The sequence below is a fragment of the Culex pipiens genome, chromosome 1 (genome assembly GCF_016801865.2).
Source record: "Culex pipiens pallens isolate TS chromosome 1, TS_CPP_V2, whole genome shotgun sequence".
In the NCBI taxonomy this organism is placed as follows: Eukaryota; Metazoa; Arthropoda; class Insecta; order Diptera; family Culicidae; genus Culex; species Culex pipiens.
In genome coordinates this window covers 37,500,603-37,521,118 of record NC_068937.1, presented here as the reverse complement: position 1 = coordinate 37,521,118, position 20,516 = coordinate 37,500,603, and the positions used below count along the sequence as shown (strand labels likewise).

At 37.7% G+C, this 20,516-nt stretch overlaps 1 protein-coding gene across 3 annotated transcripts in view; it reads left to right on the top strand.

The window, feature by feature from the left end:
* Positions 1-11,978: 11,978 nt before the first annotated feature.
* The window catches only part of LOC120414169 (histone lysine acetyltransferase CREBBP), a 52,976-nt gene continuing 44,438 nt past the window's right edge, over positions 11,979-20,516 (top strand). For 2 of the 3 annotated variants that reach the window (XM_039575227.2, XM_039575225.2), the window contains exons 1-2: positions 11,979-12,131; positions 13,043-13,319. In XM_039575227.2, coding sequence (XP_039431161.1) covers positions 13,268-13,319 — 52 coding nt within the window. In that variant the 5' untranslated portion in view covers positions 11,979-12,131; positions 13,043-13,267. Of the gene's footprint in view, positions 12,132-12,949; positions 13,320-20,516 lie in introns of all 3 variants that reach the window. The other variant, XM_039575226.2, reaches the window with a different exon arrangement.

Sequence of the window (20,516 nt, the reverse complement as noted above, 5' to 3'; positions counted from 1 at the left end):
TGCACTTCGGTCCTTTCGGTTGTTGCTCAGCTGACCGTCCTTGGGCTGCGCTGGGCTTCTGCTTCGGCGGATACGGTTTTCGTCCGACGAACGCAGTCTTCTCCGGGACCGAATGCATTTCCTGGAGTAACTTCGTCTTGATGCTGTCCCCGGTAATGGCGAGACCAGAATTTTCCAGGGCCATCAGCATCGGCTTGTACTCTTCCGGAAGACCAGCGAGTAGGAAAGTTCCGACCCATTCCTCGCTGACATCAAATCCAACGCCGCGGATCTGGTGAGCGGTGGACACGATTTCATTCACGTAGATCTCCATAGAACCGCATGCCGTGAGGGTCGTCGTAATCAGCTTCCGTAGAAGACCAACGCGCCGCATCAGTCCCGCGTCCTCGAAAGCCGCTTCCAGCTTTGACCAGGCTTCACGAGCTGTCTTGACGCCCTTCACGTGCACATAGACCGTTGGGTCTAGTAGTAGAATAATCTTGCCGCGCGCTTTGCGGCACTTCCGTTCGTCAATCGGTGGCAAGGTTCCGTCAGCGTTCAACGTTGGCTTCACAACTTCCCAAAGCTCCTCCAGTTCCAAGAACGTCTCAACAGCGTCCTTGAACTGCACTCCAGAGGCGAGGCCGTTAAGTCTACTACGATTGGGTCCTCAATCAGGACGCCTACTTGCACCGACAAGAGCTAATATTCAACCTTCCAAAGTTACAGCTTTCAAATTAACATTATTTTTTACTGTTTAATTAAAACAAAAAAAAACAGATTTATCTAATAATAAACTTCATATTAAATAACAATATTATTTACCAGACCGAACCAGCATTCATGGTTGAAAGGCTCGTTAATAAAGACAACTAACTAACTAACAATATTATTTTTTTAAAATTTCAAAATTCAGTAAATTAAAAAAATGAATTTCAGAATTTTTAAATCCTTCTATTAAAATTTTAGAAGTCAGAGATGCTAAAAATTATAACATTAAAACAAATCCAAAATTTAAAAATATAAGAATTTGAGAAATTTGTATTGTTTTTATTTTTCTTTTAATCGAGGATTTTGATAAATTTAAGAATTATTAAATTGTCGGATATTAGAAATTTAGAATTCTAAAATGGAGAATCTTGTGATTTAAGAATTTATAGATATGATTCTAAGAGTTCAGGACAGCAAAAAAATATGTTTTGTGAATTTCTTAAATTTTAGGGCTTTAGTATTCTAGAACTTTTTTTTAAGCATTCTAATAATTTTTTTTAAGATCTGGAATTAAAGAATCTAAGAATTTTAGAGTGTAAAAACTTTAGAGTTTTATAATTTTTTATTTTTTTATTTTTTTTTAATTTCATTGTTTTATAATTTGAAAATTTTGGAATTGTACTAAAAATGACGAACTTCTCGTCACAGTGCACAGTGGTCCAGATCACAAAATTAAGTGAAAAAATGATTTTCTAAAAAAAATGAAGTTTTGGAGTGGTGTCTTCAGAAGAGTTGTTGCAAATGAACAGGGGCAACTTTTGGTTTGGTTGAATTTTAGGGTTGTTCACGATTGGAGTGATTTTGAAAATCTAACAATCAACTTTGTCGAAGACACCAAAATTTTATCTCGTAATCTAAGCCGTCTTAAAGAAGGCATATGAGCAAACCTTCAAAAATCATTTTTTGTAATGTGGCAATTCAGGATTAAGTTTTAGTGAAAAGTGATAATTGGGGCAGTTTTAGAACATTAATAAACAAACATTTCTATTCTTCGACAATTCAATTTGGACTTGAGGTTCAAAAGTTACAGCCATTTTAAGGTAAAAAAGATGCAAATTTAAAACTGAAATATCTCGAAAAGGCACAAATTTTAAGCGCCAGGTTGCATTTGAAAGAGAAAATTCAGCACCTCTGAAAAAATCTCAGGGGGTGTTCTGCTTTAAACTCGAGATATCTTCATTTGAAAAAGTCTAATTTTCAGGAGAAAATCATATGGGATCACCCTAACGAAATTCGAAAATTTTCCAAATATATGGGTCATTCCATCTGAAGCGGAACAGCTTTTGAAAATTACCATCTCCAATTCTGCTCAAAATTGGCAGAGCTGTTGAGACTATCAAAACATGCAAGAATCCCGAATTTCATCCAAATCGGACCACCCCCTCCATTTTTGTACCTCCCCAAAAAATCGACTTTTTGGCGATTTTTGAGCGAAACCCCTATCTTCGAACGGCGATAGCTCAGGAACCACAAATCTTAGAGGGTCGGTCTTGGACTCAAATTTGAAGGAAATTGGACGTAGAATCCATTTCCGTGATCAAAATTTTGATTTATTTATTTTGTACGACACGAATGCCATTGCAATGGTAAAGTGTCTTTAATAAAACTAATAATAATAATTTATTTTGTCTACCTGCATTGCGCAATTGAAAACTTTAAATGACCGTATCTCAAAACAGCCCTATTTATTTTTTAAATTTGACCTCACCATCGTGTTCCCCGGGCAATTTTACATAAGATTCACTTATCGATAGAAAGGAATATGTTTCGTTCCAGAGATAAAGATTTTTAAAGTTTTGAGTATTTGAGATTACCTACATCAGCTACACTCGCCGCATCTGCTAGAAGCACACAGTCGTGCCGATGAATAATTACTACCTGGGTGTTCTGGGAGATGAATTATTTTTATAATTTTATGCGATTATGAAATAACTAATACAATCTATTCTTTGTTTGAGGAATATTTATTGGATTATTTTTAATGCACTGTTTTTTCTGATCTCAGTGTCATTGAACCATATTGAGTAAAATTTGAACTTTTGATGTTTATTTGCAAATGCTACAGAGCTTTTACAAAACATTTTTCTTTATCTTTTATCTGCTGCTTCACTTTATCAAATTATTTCTTTTATTTCTTCTTTTATTTGAAGCGAGAACAAATGTAGTGCTGGATGTAGCAGATGAAATAATGTTCATGGCCTCTAGGGTTTTTGCCATGTGCAGTAGCGAAATAGTGCTATTCAGCAAAACCCCCCAAAATCTGCCTTACGATTATTTGAATCATATTAAATTCTTGTATTCCAAGAATTCGAAATGATTGCCAAACAAAAAAAAAAGATTTTTTTGACTTTTATCAGCTTTGAATTTGATCTTTATCAGATAATAAATCAGACCAAAATTTGTGATTTCTTACATTTTTTTAGTTTTATTCGTTTCACAAATCGTTCTTCGCGAGCATGCAACATATCAATAAGTTTTTTTTTTCAATATTTTTAACCAGATAATGTATCGTAGACATTTTCTCAAGTGTTACTACAAGATGAATTGCAATTTCCTGCTAGCTTCGCCGGAATTCCATTCTGCCCTGTATTGCGTATTGTTCTTGCTCTGTCCTGTGGGCTAGCAGATGCGGCGAGTGTAGATGATGTAGGTAATCTCAAATACTCAAAACTTTAAAAATCTTTATCTCTGGAACGAAACATATTCCTTTCTATCGATAAGTGAATCTTATGTAAAATTGCCCGGGGAACACGATGGTGAGGTCAAATTTAAAAAATAAATAGGGCTGTTTTGAGATACGGTCATTTAAAGTTTTCAATTGCGCAATGCAGGTAGACAAAATAAATTAATCAAAATTTTGATCACGGAAATGGATTCTACGTCCAATTTCCTTCAAATTTGAGTCCAAGACCGACCCTCTAAGATTTGTGGTTCTTGAGCTATCGCCGTTCGAAGATAGGGGTTTCGCTCAAAAATCGCCAAAAAGTCGATTTTTTGGGGAGGTACAAAAATGGAGGAGGTGGTCCGATTTGGATGAAATTCGGGATTCTTGCATGTTTTGATAGTCTCAACAGCTCTGCCAATTTTGAGCAGAATTGGAGATGGTAATTTTCAAATTTGCATTTTTTCTTGCACACTTCAGGTGGAATGACCCATACATGTTTTTACACGTAATTTTGCCCACTGATCTGAATCTGCCCTCATAATTGAGCCAAAGTGTTAAAAAAACGATTTTTGGTCATATTTTAAATGAGTGTTTATAAATTTCAAAATGTTTAAATGAAAATTTTACATATTTGTGTCAAAAGGTTAGAAAACGTGCATATTTTCGGAGTTTTCTTTCAATATGTTTGTCTTCGATATACAGAGTGGATTCGCTAATTCGAATGGAACTGCATTCGAATGAGCGAATCCAAATTCGCTTATCGGAACCTGGGTCGAACGGAGAGAATCTTCTGTCTCATTTTACACGCTATCTCGTGGTTTCTCCTTTCTGCTCTCACAACCGCAAGCTTATAGAGGTGGCTCGCACTGACAGCGGCTCGACGCCTTAGATCGGAACGACTGACAGCTGTCAAAAGCTTGAAACCACGTGTTCGGAAATTGCCGAACAATGGGGTTGAGAATTCAACATCAGTTTGACAACTGGTTTTGACGGTTGAGTGCTTTTTAATTCGAATACGTTCGAATTAGGGAGCATTCGAATTAACGGACATTCGAAATGGCGAAATTCGAATTAACGAATCCCCTCTGTAGTTGGATTGCAAAGGGATAATAATATATTTTCCCATTTTTCTGAATTTGTTAACTGACGATATCTCGGCAACATCTGATGTGATTTACAATTAAAAAAAAATACATCTCCATTAGAATCAATGGAATTAAAAATATTTTAAAAATAAGGGGAAATATATCCATTTTCGTCATTTTCGACCTATTCTCGTCACTATTGCAGTTTGCCGCAATTCAAACAAAATTTTCATATACATCATAAATATAGAGAAAAAAAAAATAAAAAGAATTCCAACAATCACATATCCACTTAAAAGGTAAAATTTGCAATCTAAAAGTACTGTACCTTTCAATAAAATGAACCGTTTTAAAGATTTCACAATTTGAAGTTTAATTTCAGTTAAACATAAGTATACTTTAGATTTATGTATGCCCATTTATTAAATATTGGATTAAATAGTTGAGATAAGTTTGACATTTTTGTACTACACTTTCAATATTTTTGAAAAATCCAGCTTTAAAAAAACTGATTAGAAAAACAGTTTTTTTTTTCAAGAAGCTTAACTCTCACCAGTTTGTGATAAAAAAACGAAATAAAGGTGGAACTCTCTCTGTTCTAAACGAAATCAATCAAAAATATCAAAATATTGTGCAATAACACGACAAACCGCTGTCCCTATCCGCCCCAGATGACGGTAACTTTAAATATTTTTTCCGTGGTTTAAAGTTCAGTTTTTTTTATAAAATATGGTTTTATTGGTTTTGATTGCTTAAAAACTACTTCACCAAATAGCATAAACTTCAGTATCTAAGTGAAATTCTAATTCATTAATGTCAATTACATTTTTATCCTTGCTAACAAAGATGACAAACTGAATGAACGTTTTAAGCACTTTATTAAAAAAAAAACAATTCTTATTTTGAAAAAAAAAAATCTATAATCACAAACCACGTGGACACTATTTTTTTTTTTTTTGAAGTTCCAGACCAAGCTTTTCTTCTTATGGAAAATTGTCTTAAAAATATGGACCGTGGACAATAGCCCTACCCCTAGCCTAAAGTGTAACGGCTTTCAGTACCAAATTTTTTTTCTGAGAATAAGCCTTTTTTGATATATTTTATGCATTTGATTCGAATTATGTAATAGCTGACGCATTGCGATTTTTGAAATGGTCACAATTTTAAACAGCTTAAGCTTAATTCTATTTAAAAATATTTCAAAATGATATTGTTATCATCAACACAATGAATTTTATGTTGAAGATTTAGATTTCTTTTTAATTTTTTGGTGTGTTTAAATTGATTGAAATTTTATTTTTAATGCTGAGAATTACATTTTGATTAGATTTCTTGAAATAAATAAAATACAATCCTAATTTCAAGAAAAAGATAAATTTAAAGATATAATGTTCAACACTACTTGAATAACATTTAAAAACGGAGTTATTTACAGTCCAAACATTCCAATAAATCTAGTACAGCAAGCGTTACAACTCAAGTCCATTTGTCTGTGAACGAACTTTTAGGGTAGCATCCTCAATTGTTGCCATACAATTTGTGATAACTAGATTTTTGAGAAATACAATTTTTTATGATAGCTAGGTGAAATAATACATAAATCATAACAATACCTTAAAATATTGAGGACAACAATTATCTACTCTACCCTAGCCCGAGCTCAATCATCATGATTCACCGAAAAAGGTTTCGCCCATTTTTGAGTTTTCAAACGCATTGATTAAAAAAACTTTTTCTGTGAAAGTTTCAAATGCGCTTTCCGCTCATTTTTCCGTGAAAATATTTTTCAAAACATTTTTCACGCAAACCAAAACTACGCCCACTTTTGGCGTCTGACGCAATTTTATTTTGTCTGTGGCGCACCGCGCAAAACACACGCAAACATTTTCGGACCAAACTTTTTCACTTTTTTCGCAGATTTCTTTCGCTTTCCCACCCATTTCCGGCCCGATTCACCCCCAATAGGTCCCGTTACGTAACGAAAAAGTCCCAGATTGTCCTCAAAAAGTGGGCAAAATAGGGTAAAAATGTTCGACCAATTTCTGTTCGGGACGAGCAAATTTGGCCCAACTTTAAAAGTCACAAAATGGCCCCACTTCCGGTGGCCCGGTGGCTCTTTTCGGGCCCAGGACGCGTCCTGCGTCGAAAGGCGCCGTTTTCGGACGGAAATGGCAAATTTTAGGCCACTTTTGGGGCGAATAAAATCAATTTTTGTCTCGAGTCCGAGCGCCGAAGCTTTCTCGTGCCGTGCCGACATTTTTTTCTCCGTCGTCGTCGTCGTCGTCTCTTGCTGGCTCTTTTTTCTGAGCTGAGTTGTGTGAGATGTGTCGATGAACGCACAGTGCGGTGAGGCGATGGAGAGAATTTCGTGGCTGCGAGAGCGGTGTGGTCAAAATTTTAATTTTAAAAATGTCGATTCATGATATTTCCTAACTGTCTTAAAAAAATTAATAATCATCAAATAATAATCGTTTCTGTTTTAAAAATTGTTGTATAATAAAAATTGTCTTGACATGAAATTTCTTTGAATATTGTGCATGTTTTCCTGCAAGTCTGGATTTTTTTAAAAGTCCAATAAACAAAATTCTTTTTTTTTTTTGCTTTTTAGCTGTTTTCTAAACCGCCTCAAAAAGTCAAAAACAGCCACAAAGCAAAAAATTCAAATTTTGTAGATTGGACCTTTTTAAACAAAAACTCTGGAAATGTATTTACGGGTAAAATGATTTTTAACATATTTTGAATATTTACTTTTTAAGGAAGTTTTCTTTAAATATATAGATTTAATGGAACAATAAAGAATACAAATACTTATCTTTTTTAAAATGCATATGTTTAACATATCGATACCCATGAGCTCTCTTGTACTATCTAGATAGGAATCCCAGCAAGCTTAGTACAAAAGAGCACACCGGAATCTATATGTTGAATCTATGATGTTGATATTTTGATTTAGATGTTAAAGAAAACAATAATCTCCACAATAATGACCATGAGTCCCTGACTCAACTCCGCCAGAAAAAAATAAGTTCAAAATTTAAACCTTGAACTAATTATAACGACCGACTCCCTAAAAATCGTAATTTTTCCTAATTTTGATTCGATTACAACGAAATGAATTAAAAGAAAAAAGATTTACAACAACTATATTGTACCTGTGCTTCCCGCGAAACGAATATGTGGCGTGAAGGGACAACATCTTGGAACTGGACTAAAAGTCCAAATTAAATCAATATCCCTTACGCCTTCTTTGATCAATATTTGATTGAGGTAAAAAAAACGCATTTGAGTAATTCTGCAAAAGGGTCCTATGTCAATTTACACGATTAAAACCATTTCTGATCACTTTTTTTTATTTTAATGCAAAAAAAAATACAAGACGATAGATCAACGTCGTCGGATCAACTATGTTCCCCTTAGAATGAGCTGTCATGTAGGACCTTTTCTGTCAAGAAGTACCACGAAGTTATTTTTAAAAATTGATTTGAAAATCTATTTCAAGTCCTTGGTGGTCGTACAAAGGGTCATTGTACTCAGAAAATCTTATCTTTATTGTTGTGAACAGTAATATCACAAATTTTAATTGTAGGACCCAAGTGACAGTTCATCACTTTTTAGGTTGACTTTGACCAACCAACGGGGTACAAACTAAAAAAGTGTCAAACGAAAAAGTGACCTACCACCGGGGGTTGAGTGTACACTCTACACAGTCGGTGTCAAACTATCGGGGTTTGAGTGTATGTAAAAAAAGTATTTACACCCCTTGGGCACTATGCACATTTTGTGATGAAACATGTAAACAATTTAATGTTGACATAAACCTAGTACTACGTTTTGTTCAGAAACTCATGCCAAACATTTTGCTACAAAAAGCTCATGAAAAGATGATTTCTATAAAAAGTTATATAACAAATACTATTACAAAAATCAAAAAAGGTGCAAAAAAAGTTTGTACACCTTTCGAAAAATTAACATAAATAAAGTTATTTGTTGACAAATCACCATAAATCCAGTCTCTCAACTCCAAATAGGCATCCTTGACTGATTAAAAAATAATTTGGATTGAGTATAAAGTTTACTAATTACTTAGTAAAAAAGTTTATATAACTCTGTAAATTCTATATAAAACTTATCTAAACATAATTTTGATATACTTTCAATTTAACTAAATGTCAATATATTACCACGATATTGCTAAATAAACATTCTGGAGTGGGTATAACACCGTTTTGGGGGTCTTTGTATCGCAAGAATAGATTTTTCGTTGGAATTTAGTACCAACCCGGAATTACGTCGTCGGAAAATCCGCCGGCATCCGAACCGGTCCACAATTCACAAGTCAACCTATGTGGCATCGAAAAGGGCATAAAATTTCCGATCTTTTGATACCCATACATCTAGGTTTTCTATAAAACCCACGTTTTTAAATACCTAGGCTAGAACGTTGTTATGGTTTCGTTTGAGCAACCTACCAAAAATGTATGGACTTTCGTAATTTTTGTTCTCGTGGATCAAACTTACTTTTTGCCCAGGTATTCAAAAACGTGGGTTTTATAGAAAACCTAGATGTATGGGTATCAAAAGATCGGAAATTTTATGCCCTTTCCGATGCCACATAGGTTGACTTGTGAACAGTGGACCGGTTCGGATGCTGGCGGATTTTCCGACGACGTAATTCCGGGTTGGTACGAAATTCCAACGAAAAATCTATTCTATCGATACAAAGACCCCCAAAACGGTGTTATACCCACTCCAGAATGTTTATTTAGCAATTTTATGGTAAAATATTGACATTTAGTTAAATTAAAAGTTTGCAAAATTAAGTTTAGATAAGTTTTATATAGAATTTCCAGAGTTATATAAACTTTTATACTAAGTAATTAGTAAACTTTATATTCAATCCAAATTATATTTTTTAATCAGTCAAGGATGCCTAATTGGAGTTGGGAGACTGGATTTATGGTGATTTGCGAGGTGATTTGTCATTAAATAACTTTATTTATGTTAATTTTTCGAAAAGTGTACAAACTTTTTTTGCACCTTTTTTTATTTTTGTAATAGTATTTGTTATATAATTTTTTATAGAAAACATCTTTTCGTGAGCTTTTTGTAGCAAAATGTTCGGCATGAGTTTCTGAACAAAACGTAGTACTAGGTTTCTGTCAAACTTTAAATTGTTACATTTTTCTTCACAAAATGTGCATAGTGCCCAAGGGGTGTAAATACTTTATTTACATACTGTATTTTTTAAAGCTTTTCTAGTCATATCATATAAAAAATATAGTTATTAGAGACTTATTTAATTTGGGTTTTGATTTTTAGATTAGAATTTTTGGTGCATTTAAAATCCAAAGTATGCGGAAATTTGTATGACCCAATCTCACCCCCCAGACCCAATGTCACCCCTGATGACGGTACAACAAAGAACAATAAACCTTCATTGAAGTATCTTAAAACTGCTTTAAAAAATAAGGATTTATTTTCCAGAAAATATTTATTCCAGGAAGTTTCATTCCGGTTAACGTCAATTCCGAATAACATCTATTTCGGGAAATGGGATTCCGGATATTTTCATATAATTTTCGCTCAATGAAAGAAAGATTTTTTGGGCATTTTTGGTTAAAGGAATTGCTATTTTCGGACAGGGATTGACGAAGAAGGTTAAGGCTGCCAGAAATAAATGAAAATTAGCTATTTTCTTTTCTCTTGAACACATCTGGACAAAGCCTTCGCAATATTAAATTTCTACTATCAAACTTAATTTCGTATATCTTTTATAATTTTTATAATGTTCATTTTAATTTTCGTCATTTTTATTTTTTTAACATTTTTCACACACGCACTGTACGGGCGCAGGCTGGACGGTAACACGGCTGGATAGATGGATTACATCGAAAAAGGGGCAACTTTAAATCAGTTCTGCTCAATTGGAGAGGTGATATGAACACGAGTTGGTGGGTAGGATATGTTCACAACAAAGAAATAAAGGTTGAATAAATCAAAGACGGATTTTTTTATTGAATTTATTTTTAGACTTTTTTTGTGTTATTTTTGTTTTTTTATTTGGTTTTAAAAACAGTTCAAAAATTTAACGTTTGAACAACCAGAAACACATAATTTTGGAAATTTTGGTCGATGATTTAACCCTCTACAACGCCTCTATGCGGGCTTCGATCTTAAAATTCGCTAAAAATCATTTTTTCAACCAATTTTTGAGCATTGGAAAGAAAAACTATCCAAATTTAAGAAAATTTTTGGGTTGGAAGTGTGACTTGTTTTATGCGACCTTGCCAATGTTTTAAAAAGTGTCATTTTTTCTGAGTTAAATTTGGCTGTGTTTTTCACTAATATTTTCTTTATTATATGTAAAACTAAGTATGCAGTAATATTATTTTCCCAGATGCCTCTAAGCATTTAAAAAAATGATAGTGGTTTCATTCTAGAGTAAAAAATTTAATAATGAAAGGAGGTGGTAGTTTTAGTCACATACTATCAAAAACAAACATAAACTAAACTAAATAAATGCAAATACAAATACTAAAAATTAAACAAGAAAAACATAGAACAAGAGAAGTAAAGTTTTTCGTAGAACAAAATCTGCTCAAAATGACCAAGGAAAAAACTAAAATTTTCGAAAAAAGATTAGAGCAGTAGAGGGTTAAGCTATAATTCAACGTCAAACTGCTGTTATGTCTACATTCGGTGACCGATGGAATTACATGCTGTTCCCATGCGTTCTCAAATAAATTTTACAGTTTCAAGGTGACTCAACGGTTACCAAGAAGATATATATAAGGGAAAGAGAGTCTCTCTTTTGCTCACTGTCTTCGCGCAACAAACGAGAGCGCGCACTTCCAACCGCCACTTCAAACCACCCCACATTTTGACCACCCACCACCCACAAACTCTCCCGTTGTGCTCTCATCGATCCGCGATTTCTCTCAGCGCCCGTCCAAATTTCACATCAGGCGCACCTCGCACACAGTGCAAAACCCCAAAACAACCCAACAACAACAACGTCCCACTTCATCGATCGATCGCTGTTTGATCGATTCTTCGGGGTCCTCTCACTCGCGAGAGAGTGTGCCCCTCCCCGAGAGACTGGACGCCGTCCGAATGATGGTTGAAACTTGACGAGATTTTCATTATTGACGTTGGGGAAAGTTGGTGGAAATTGGTTCCGGTTCGCTTTGCGATCATTTTGGAAGGGGTTTTTGCGGGAAAATTTCCGGATTTTGTAAGCGTTTTGACGCTTGCTCGATTCGTCCAGAACTTTCTGAGGGGGCACACTCTCTGGCGAGGGGTTCGTCGACTCGACGAAGTCGAGTAGAAAGTGGCGCCGCAGGCGGCCAACCGCGGAAGCTGCGGCTCGACGAAGTCGTGCAAGAGCGCACCAGTGTCGAGCGAGAGAGAGAGTGAGAGAGCGGGTGGCGCAGCAAGCAAGCAGCAGCAAGCCATGACAAGCACAGGCCGAGCCAGCCAGTCAGTCAAGTGAGTGAGAGCGGCGACGGCAGCAGTGGCAGCAAGCAGCTCGCGCGACGACGGCCAAACTTCGTGAAAAGCGGGCCTCCTCAGCTCAGTCTCAAAGAAGAAGAGCAACTCTTCGGCAGCAGCCAGCCAGCACAGCTCGCTAGGTGTGTGCGTGTGTGTGTGTGCGTGAGGGAGCGAGCAAGCACACCGTGCCGTCCCGTTTTGGCAGCCGCGTTTGAAGGCGCCCGAGAGCCGCGTGTGTGTGCGTGTGCGCTCAAACAGCCGCCATTTTGACTTGTTCGCGACTTTGGTTTGTGGCAAAGGTTTTTTCCCGTGCGAACCGTTCCGGCCGAATTGTCCGGCCCAGGGGCGCCCCAGCCGACCCGGACCGGTCCCAATCGACGCGTATCGGCGGCGCGCACCGTTCAAGCCCGGAACCGACCCCGGCTCCGATAGTGAAATTCGCCGAAATCGGGCTCGGAAAATTTTTCCTCGCCAGGAACGAAATTTTCTCTGGCGGCTGCGGCGACGACGGACCTCGTCGAAGAGTCGAGCAAACGACGTCCGAGAGAGAGAGGAGTCGCGCGGCGCGGTGCGAGCAACGTGTGTGTGTGTCGAATTTTCGTTGTGTTTCGGGAAAAGGAAAATCGCGACGTCGCGGAAAAACTGGACCAGGAGAAAATCGTCAAAACAAAAACAATCGGAAATTTTCCCCACAAACAAAAATTTAAGGGAAAAACTCGCTCAATGCCACAGTCGTCCGGATGATCGGCCGGCGCGATCCCGGCTTGCCGGCAGAACCATGTTCCGGCGACGCGCCGGAAAGCGATGCCCTAATCACAACGCACTGAAAACGTCAGTTTGACAGTTTGCGCGAGGAACACGAAAAAAACAATAGAACGCGGCGGCGCCGCGCGCGCCCTCAAAATATTTACGTTTTGCTCGCGGGGTGACGTTTCGCGCAATGTTTTTGCTCTGACAGCGGGTGCGTGTGTTGAGTTTAGTTTTTGAGAAGAAAAAGTGTGAAAATATCTAACCCAAAAAGTGCGTTTTTTTTACCTTGTGCAACAAACAGGAAAATAGTTCTAGCAAAACACAAATTTAACACACAAGAGCAAAAAAAATGAAAGCAGAGACAGTGCGAAAGTGTTTGATAAAGAAGTTTTCGTGAAAGAGAGAGAGAGGAGGAAAAAAAAAGAGCGGTGGCGAGAGAAAGCCATCGGCCAGCAGCAGCACACTGGATTTTTAGTAAATAGTTGAGGAGGAGCAGCAGCAAGTGCAGCACCAGCACCACCAAACAATGGCTGATCACAGCGATGAACCGCCGCACAAGCGGGCCAAGCTGCGGGATGGTGAGTGTTGTTGTTGTGTTCTTGTCCTTTTCTGTGTTGCGTATTCTGGAAGAAAGGATCGGCTTGAAAGGATGTGTGAAGGATGGCTTGGGATAAAAGAAAGCATTCAAACAAGTTGCATGATGCGTTTCGCTGGCAAGGATGTTTGAGGAAGAGAATCGAATTGGAAATTTGGTGTTTCAAGTAAAATAAAGTGCAGTGTTAGTGCTACAAGGATAACCATCATGATGAGGAACTTTAGATACTTGAATAGCACGTCCCGAAACGGGAAAGGATGTTTCATTTCGCTTCGCGAAATTTTGCATTGCTACCTCGTATAGAGCCCTATGACGAAGTTCTTCGTCAAAAAAATGGGAGTGATTTTGGGCAAGTTTTTCTGTGACCCAACATTAAACTCGAAAAATTGTTCAAGGAACCTTTTTAAAAACCAACTTTATGTTTCCATTGAATAACAAACCATAAAAGTTGTTTTCAATCAAAACATTTGTGTAAGTTTATAACTTCTTGTTGCCAGCAGTGCTTTCTTGCGAAGAGAACATACCTGACAACATCCAGTCTCAAGCAACCCAGAAAACGTTCGGTCCGATTGAAGACTGTCGATCTCCAGTAAGGACCCTCTTCAGGATTTCCCAAATGTTTCTTCAAACGACCTGACTTCTTCAATTAGTCAAATTTGTCGAAAAATCGGAGACGAAAAATCAATCAGTTGATTTAGTACACATTTTTCGATAGAAAAAGGTGCAATTTTTAATGCTACAAGAATAACCATTATGACAAAGATCTCAAGAAACTTGAGTAGCACGTCCCGAGATGGCAAAGGGTAAACCCTAAGACGAAGTTCTTCGTCAAAGTTTATTGTAAACCCATAAAATAATGATTTTTTTTTTCTTATTTCCTTAAAATATAAACCTCAAAGTTTTAGTCAATTTGGACCTGAAAATGTGAAAAAAGGCTGACGCTTAGACATAAAATTAAATTTGGAAAGAAAAGTCCTTTTTTGAATGTCCTTGGGCATGAGTAAGGACCTCGACGCCGTTAGCAATGTTGGCTTTAAAATAAAATTTCGTGATAATATCACTTCCCCCCCAGCCAACATTTTTGCCATGCGAAGCGGGCCTCGACGCTGTGTCTAGGTTTAATTCCTAGCTAGGAGCCATCAGTGTCTTAAGAGGTGGTCCCAAGGCCGAGTAGGAGTTCATGAAGCAAATTAGTCGTCTCCCACCCCTTTTAAATTGAAAAATGAACTCTGAAACCAGCGCTTACTCACAACAGAAACAGAGGCCTCTTCTAGGCATTGTAGGATAGAATAGATTTTGAAATTTATTTAAAAAATGTTACGTGCATAAATTTGAAACTTCCCTTTCAGTAATAATACAGAGCATTTTGATATGTCAAAATTTCCGTAGAGTCTCGATCAATCAATAATGAAATGATATCGGACAAAATTCGTTAATCTGTTGAACTAACGGTTTTCGGATTATGGTTGTATCGACCATTGTTGCGAATCGAGGATCTACTGGAGGTTTGACGATCAAATAGAGCCTAACATTTCAAAAGGGCACATGGGTTTTGTAAACAGGAGTGTATCTCTCCCACTCAAATAACAGTTTACAAAAGGTATGATAGGGATACGCTCCTGTTTGCAAAGCTTGTGTGTCCTAATAAAATGGAAGGCACGAAATAGTCGTCTTAACGACGAGTGTTCAACTTGTAAAATATGAACAGTTGATTTATGGTTTTTTGTTTGGGCCGGCAAGACAGGTTTAAAAATTAGGTATAGGAATGTTTGGCTTTGTAATTACAATTTTTGGGATTTGAGATTCAAGTTACTTTTAGACAGTTCAGTTAAGGTTATTGATTCAAGTTAGTTAGTTTTCCATAATAAAGAATTGGATCTAAATGATTAGTTAAATTGGTCCAAGTGTTCTATTTAAGTGGCAGATCTGCTTCTAGTTGTAATGTAGGACAAGAATACTGACGGACGCGACAGGACGTGGCCCAGAAAAAGGCCTCAAGATTTGTATTCCCTAGACAAGTTAGTTTTCATCTATCGTTTTTTTTTATTTTCCTTTAAATTTGATATACATGTTAGGTTTCCTTTGTATCAATCTCCGTTTAGTAACATTTTCTTATTTAATTAAATAATAATTTAATTTCCTCCGGGCCTTTTTATTTTGAATCAAAATTTAAGATTTTCATTATTCAGTGTTAAACTCAGATTACCGTAACTGCTCAAGTCATCCAAGTTCTTACTACTCACACCTACACTAATTTTCTTTCACCTTCCCCCTCCCGATCCCCTATATCTTCCGGTGGTGTTCATTTTGTATGCAATACTAGTTCGGCCACTACCCTTTTTTCCACAAGAAACCGGACTTGGACTGACTTGAGGCCGCGTCCCCCACCTTGCTCCGTAAAACGAAAACGAAAGAAAAGTCCTTTTTTGAATGTCACATAAGTCCGTTGCAAATATTTTTCAAAGGGCAAACACAATTATCAAAAAAAAAACACTTTTTCAAACCATTTCTAATCACGTTTTTTTTGCGGTCGTACAAAGGGTAATTTTACTCTAAAAACAAGAATATAGATTTGTAAAAATGATAATCTATTTTTGCAAAAAAGAATCACTATTTTTAAATTGCAGGTTTATTTTCAAACAGTAACAGTTGCTTTTCTCCATAAATTGAAAAAAAATAATCCCAATTCAAAAATTAAGGGAGTAGAGTAATTAAGCCTTGTGATGGGTGAATCTTTTTTCTTCAGGGGGTTGCACCAGAAGGGGGTTTAGGATTTAGACCACCCTAAAATATATATGATGTTTTTTTTTTAAATGTCGATAAAAAATTAAAAAAAATATTCAAAAAATAGGGACTTTTTCTGATTTTTTTTTTATGGTAAAATTATTCAATATTAATTGCAACTTATTTTATTTTTGTTGAATTGGAAGTAACAAAGCATGCCAGCTCGGATTTATTACTATTCTAACTATCGTACAATCAACACCTACTTTAAAGCGTACTCCCGATAATGTTTCTGTCTCCGATTTTCTAGAATTTTTTCAAGGGAAGGTTAAACACTTCAATTTTTTTTTTTGATTTTTCGTTTTGAAAAAACTAACTTTTCCTATCATTCTAAAGTGACGAAATGTCCAGTGCTGAAAAATTCATAGCAATCATGTCAGTTCCGAAAAGATTACCTTACTTTTAAGCTCTTGTGACGAAAAGTAATGCTTTTCGAACCCGTTTTGATTTTAGAGTTGGCCAAAGTGCGGGAAAAATTTGAAAAATCGTTTCACATAAAATGTTGGGATTGCAAAAAATATATATATAAAATTCAAATAACAAGCCATAATTTTAACATTTGCATGGAAAAAGTGTTTTGAAATGCATTTTACACTAATTTAGTCGTTTTGCAATCATTAGTTTTCAAAAATGTAACATTTGACGAATACAAAAATTTTAGCGAAAATAGTAGTTTATGCAACAAGTTGCAAAAAGAGCATTTTTTCAGCACGAGTGTTGATAAAATCAAGTTTTGCAACGAGTTCCATACAACATTTTTTTCAATTCCGAAAAACACCCATTAAGTGAAATTTTAAGTCAAATTTTCATGTGTTTTGTCAATAAATCGTTTAAATAAAAAAAATTTTGAAAAGTGTTAGTTTTCGAAACAAGTGCTGAAAAGTTCAACTTTTCAGCACCCGTTTCAGTGCTGAAAAGTAGAACTTTTCAGCATTTATTTTGAAAAGTGTTGCTATTCGACTCTGTTATTTTTGGTTCAGAAAAGTAGGCTATTTCGTCGTTCAAGAATGACAGGAAAAGTAAGTAGTTGCACCAGTTTTACGACGGAATTGCAAAAAAATCATTTTCCGATAATAAACATAGAAAATTTTCAAAAATTCATAAGATTAAAAAATCAACCCATACATGCTAAAAATTATTAAAAACGCAGGGGAATGCATTTTAAACTGATTTCAGCTGATAGCACTTAAATTTCCATTGAAATTTTGAAGTTTTTTTGAAAAAATATTTTGTTTTGCCCCCTGATTTTTCGGGCCAATTTGAAGGGACAAAAACTTTGAATAAATTTTGTACCAGCCTTAACACTGAAATAATAATTTTTTGCACAAAAAAATGTAACGGTTTTCATACAACATTTTATGCTATTTTCAATTTACAGATTCTCACTACACAAACAACTTTTTTCACATTTCCATTTTTTGAGGGTTATTTTCTTGTTCATTGCATTTTAAACTATTTTTCACTTGTTGTTAGATGAAAAGAAAATGACTTTCAGTGGCTGTAATCGAACGACAAAGTGCACGCCATGTTTTTCTCTTAGATGATACAATTCAAAACAGTGCTGAAAAGTAGTTCTATTTTTTGGCATTGTAAAGTAGGCATCTCCCGAAAGACAGGAAACGTTGTCAGCTTCACAGCTAAATTGCAAAAAGTACTCCACCTTAAAAAAAAATAAGAATACAGTCCAGACTCGATTATTCGAAGGTTTGTTTGGGACTTAAAACAATCGAATCATGACCAAAACCATTTTTTTTGTTTTTTTTTTTTAATATCTTACTTTATCTAATTTTAGTCAAATTTGAAAATTTGATTACTTTTTAAAATTAAAAAAACCCTTTTTTCAATATGTTACACGTTCTCAGCCCAGTTACCGAACAAGTACTGTAGTTTATGGGTCATACTTTAGCTCGACCATAATAAAAAAGAAAGCAAAAAAAATATATTTTTTCGTGATTCGATTATACGAAGTGACATTTTTCCGAGGCCTTCGGATAATCGATTCTGGACTGTACATAGAAATATCAAATTGATCGGAAAACTCAATCTCAAGATACTTTTTGTACACTTTTGTATGGAGACGACAAACCAATAAATGCAAAATGTTTCAGTTGAATCAAAATCGATTTGCAAAAACAACTTTTTTACGTGGTTATATTATACGTGGTATATATTATATATTATAGTCCCTATGGAAGAGTGCAATCACTTTTCCGCGAAAAAATAGTAATATCAGGCATATTTTGCTGGCACAAAAAAAGGAAAAAAAATATAAAAATTTTATTAGCAAGCCAGAATTCCAACATTTAAATGAAAAAAATGTGGAACATGCATTATACACCCGTACAGTTGATTTGAGATCATTAGACGAGAAAAAAGCGTTTTGTGGTTTTATTATTGTACATCGTAAATTTACTAAAATTCAGATATTTTTTGAATAAACCCGAACATGCAAAAAATGGTTCTAAACGCAATTCTGTTGAGTTGAAGACTGCGCGCAATCAAGTAGGCACTGTGTGCCGGCAGCTTGGTTACAATTATTAGTTTAAATAAACTTCTACCGATTGGACGTGTTTGATAATTCACTGCGTTCTCATTACTCTAACACGAGGTTATGAGCCCGGACGTGCGCGAAGACTAGCGAAGATGTCCGATCGGATTCACGGGATCGAGCGACTGGTCGGTCGGGAGAACTGGGCCGATTGGAAGTTTGCGGTCCAAACCCACCTCGAAGTTGAAGACCTGTGGGATGCCGTCGAACCGAAGGTGAAGGCGGATGGAACGGTGGAAGCGGTCGACCCGGCCAAGAGCAAGCTTGCGCGAGGGAAGATCATCCAGTTCCTGGAACCGGTAAACTACTACCACGTTCGCGAAGCGAAGACGGCGCAAGAAGCTTGGAAGAACCTGGTCGACGCGTTCGAGGAGAGCGGACTCACGCGGGAGGTCGGATTGCTGCACAAGCTCATCAGGACCGATCTGGACAGCTGCGGAACGATGGAAATCTACGCGAACCAGATCATCTCGGCGTGCCACCAGCTGAAAAGCATCGGATTCCCGATTCCAGACAGGTTCGTAGGAGCGTTGCTGTTGGCGGGGCTGCCGGACCGGTTCAAGCCCATGGTGATGGCGCTCAAGAACTCCGGAATGGCGATCACGGGGGACTCCGTGAAGACGATTCTGCTGCAGGAGGAGGACGAGCTGTTGCCAGGTGAAAAAACTTTCGTTGCTAAGCGGCGAGTCAACAAGCCAGGTGGTTACCGACGCAACACCCAAACAGCGGGCGGTTTCCATGGCGACGACCAAACAGCGAGCGGCTCTCGTAGCAACCACGGATCGCGAAAAAGTCAGCCGGAGGAACGTGGCCCACGGTGCAGGAAGTGCAACAAAATTGGCCACATTGCGAAGCACTGCGCGGAGAAGGATGCCGTGCGTGGGAAGCAAGCGTTGTGCACGGTGCTGTCTACATTCAAGTCGGCCGGGACGGACGACTGGTACCTGGACTCAGGTGCGACACAGCACATGACGCGGAACCTGGAGCTGCTGGAGGACGTGCGGGACAGGAGCGGAACGGTTGTAGCTGCCAACAAGGAGTCGATGGAGATCCAGGCATGCGGAACGGCCACGCTCTTCCCGTCGTGTTTTAATGGTGAGGAACCTGTTCCGGTAAGCGATGTGCATTTTGTCCCGGACCTTTCGACAAATTTGCTGTCGATCGCACAAATCGTACGGAAGGGCAACACGGTGCTGTTCAACGCGGACGGCTGCATTATCCGGAACGCTGATGGCGGCGTCGTTGCGACCGGTGTGATCGAGGATGACCTGTTCAAGGTGGACCAGCGTAAGAACAAGGCGCTGGCGTGCTCGCGTGTGGAGACCCTCGAGACTTGGCACAAGCGCCTGGGTCACCTGAACGTGAGCAGCATCAAGAAACTGGCCAACGGTGTAGCCAGCGGTGTGCAGATCAACGGAGACGGCATGGACGATTGCCAGATTTGCCCGATGGGGAAACAAGCTCGACTGCCGTTCAGCAAGAGTGGTTCCCGCGCCGAGGAGTTGCTTGAGGTAATTCATTCCGATATTGCTGGTCCGATGGAGCTGCCGTCCCTCGGCGGTTGTCGGTATTACGTTTCGTTTATCGACGACAAGTCCCGGCGAGCGTTTGTGTACTTTCTCAAGACCAAGTCGGAGGACGAAGTACTGGCTTGCTTCAAAGAATTCCATGTCCTGGCGGAGCGCCAGACAGGCCGGAAGTTAAAGACGTTGCGTACGGACAACGGCAAAGAGTACGTCAACAAGGGCTTCCGGGAGTACTTGAAGCGGATGGGCATCCGACACCAGACCACCAACGACTACACTCCAGAGCAGAACGGGATGGCCGAACGCTTCAACCGGACAGCGG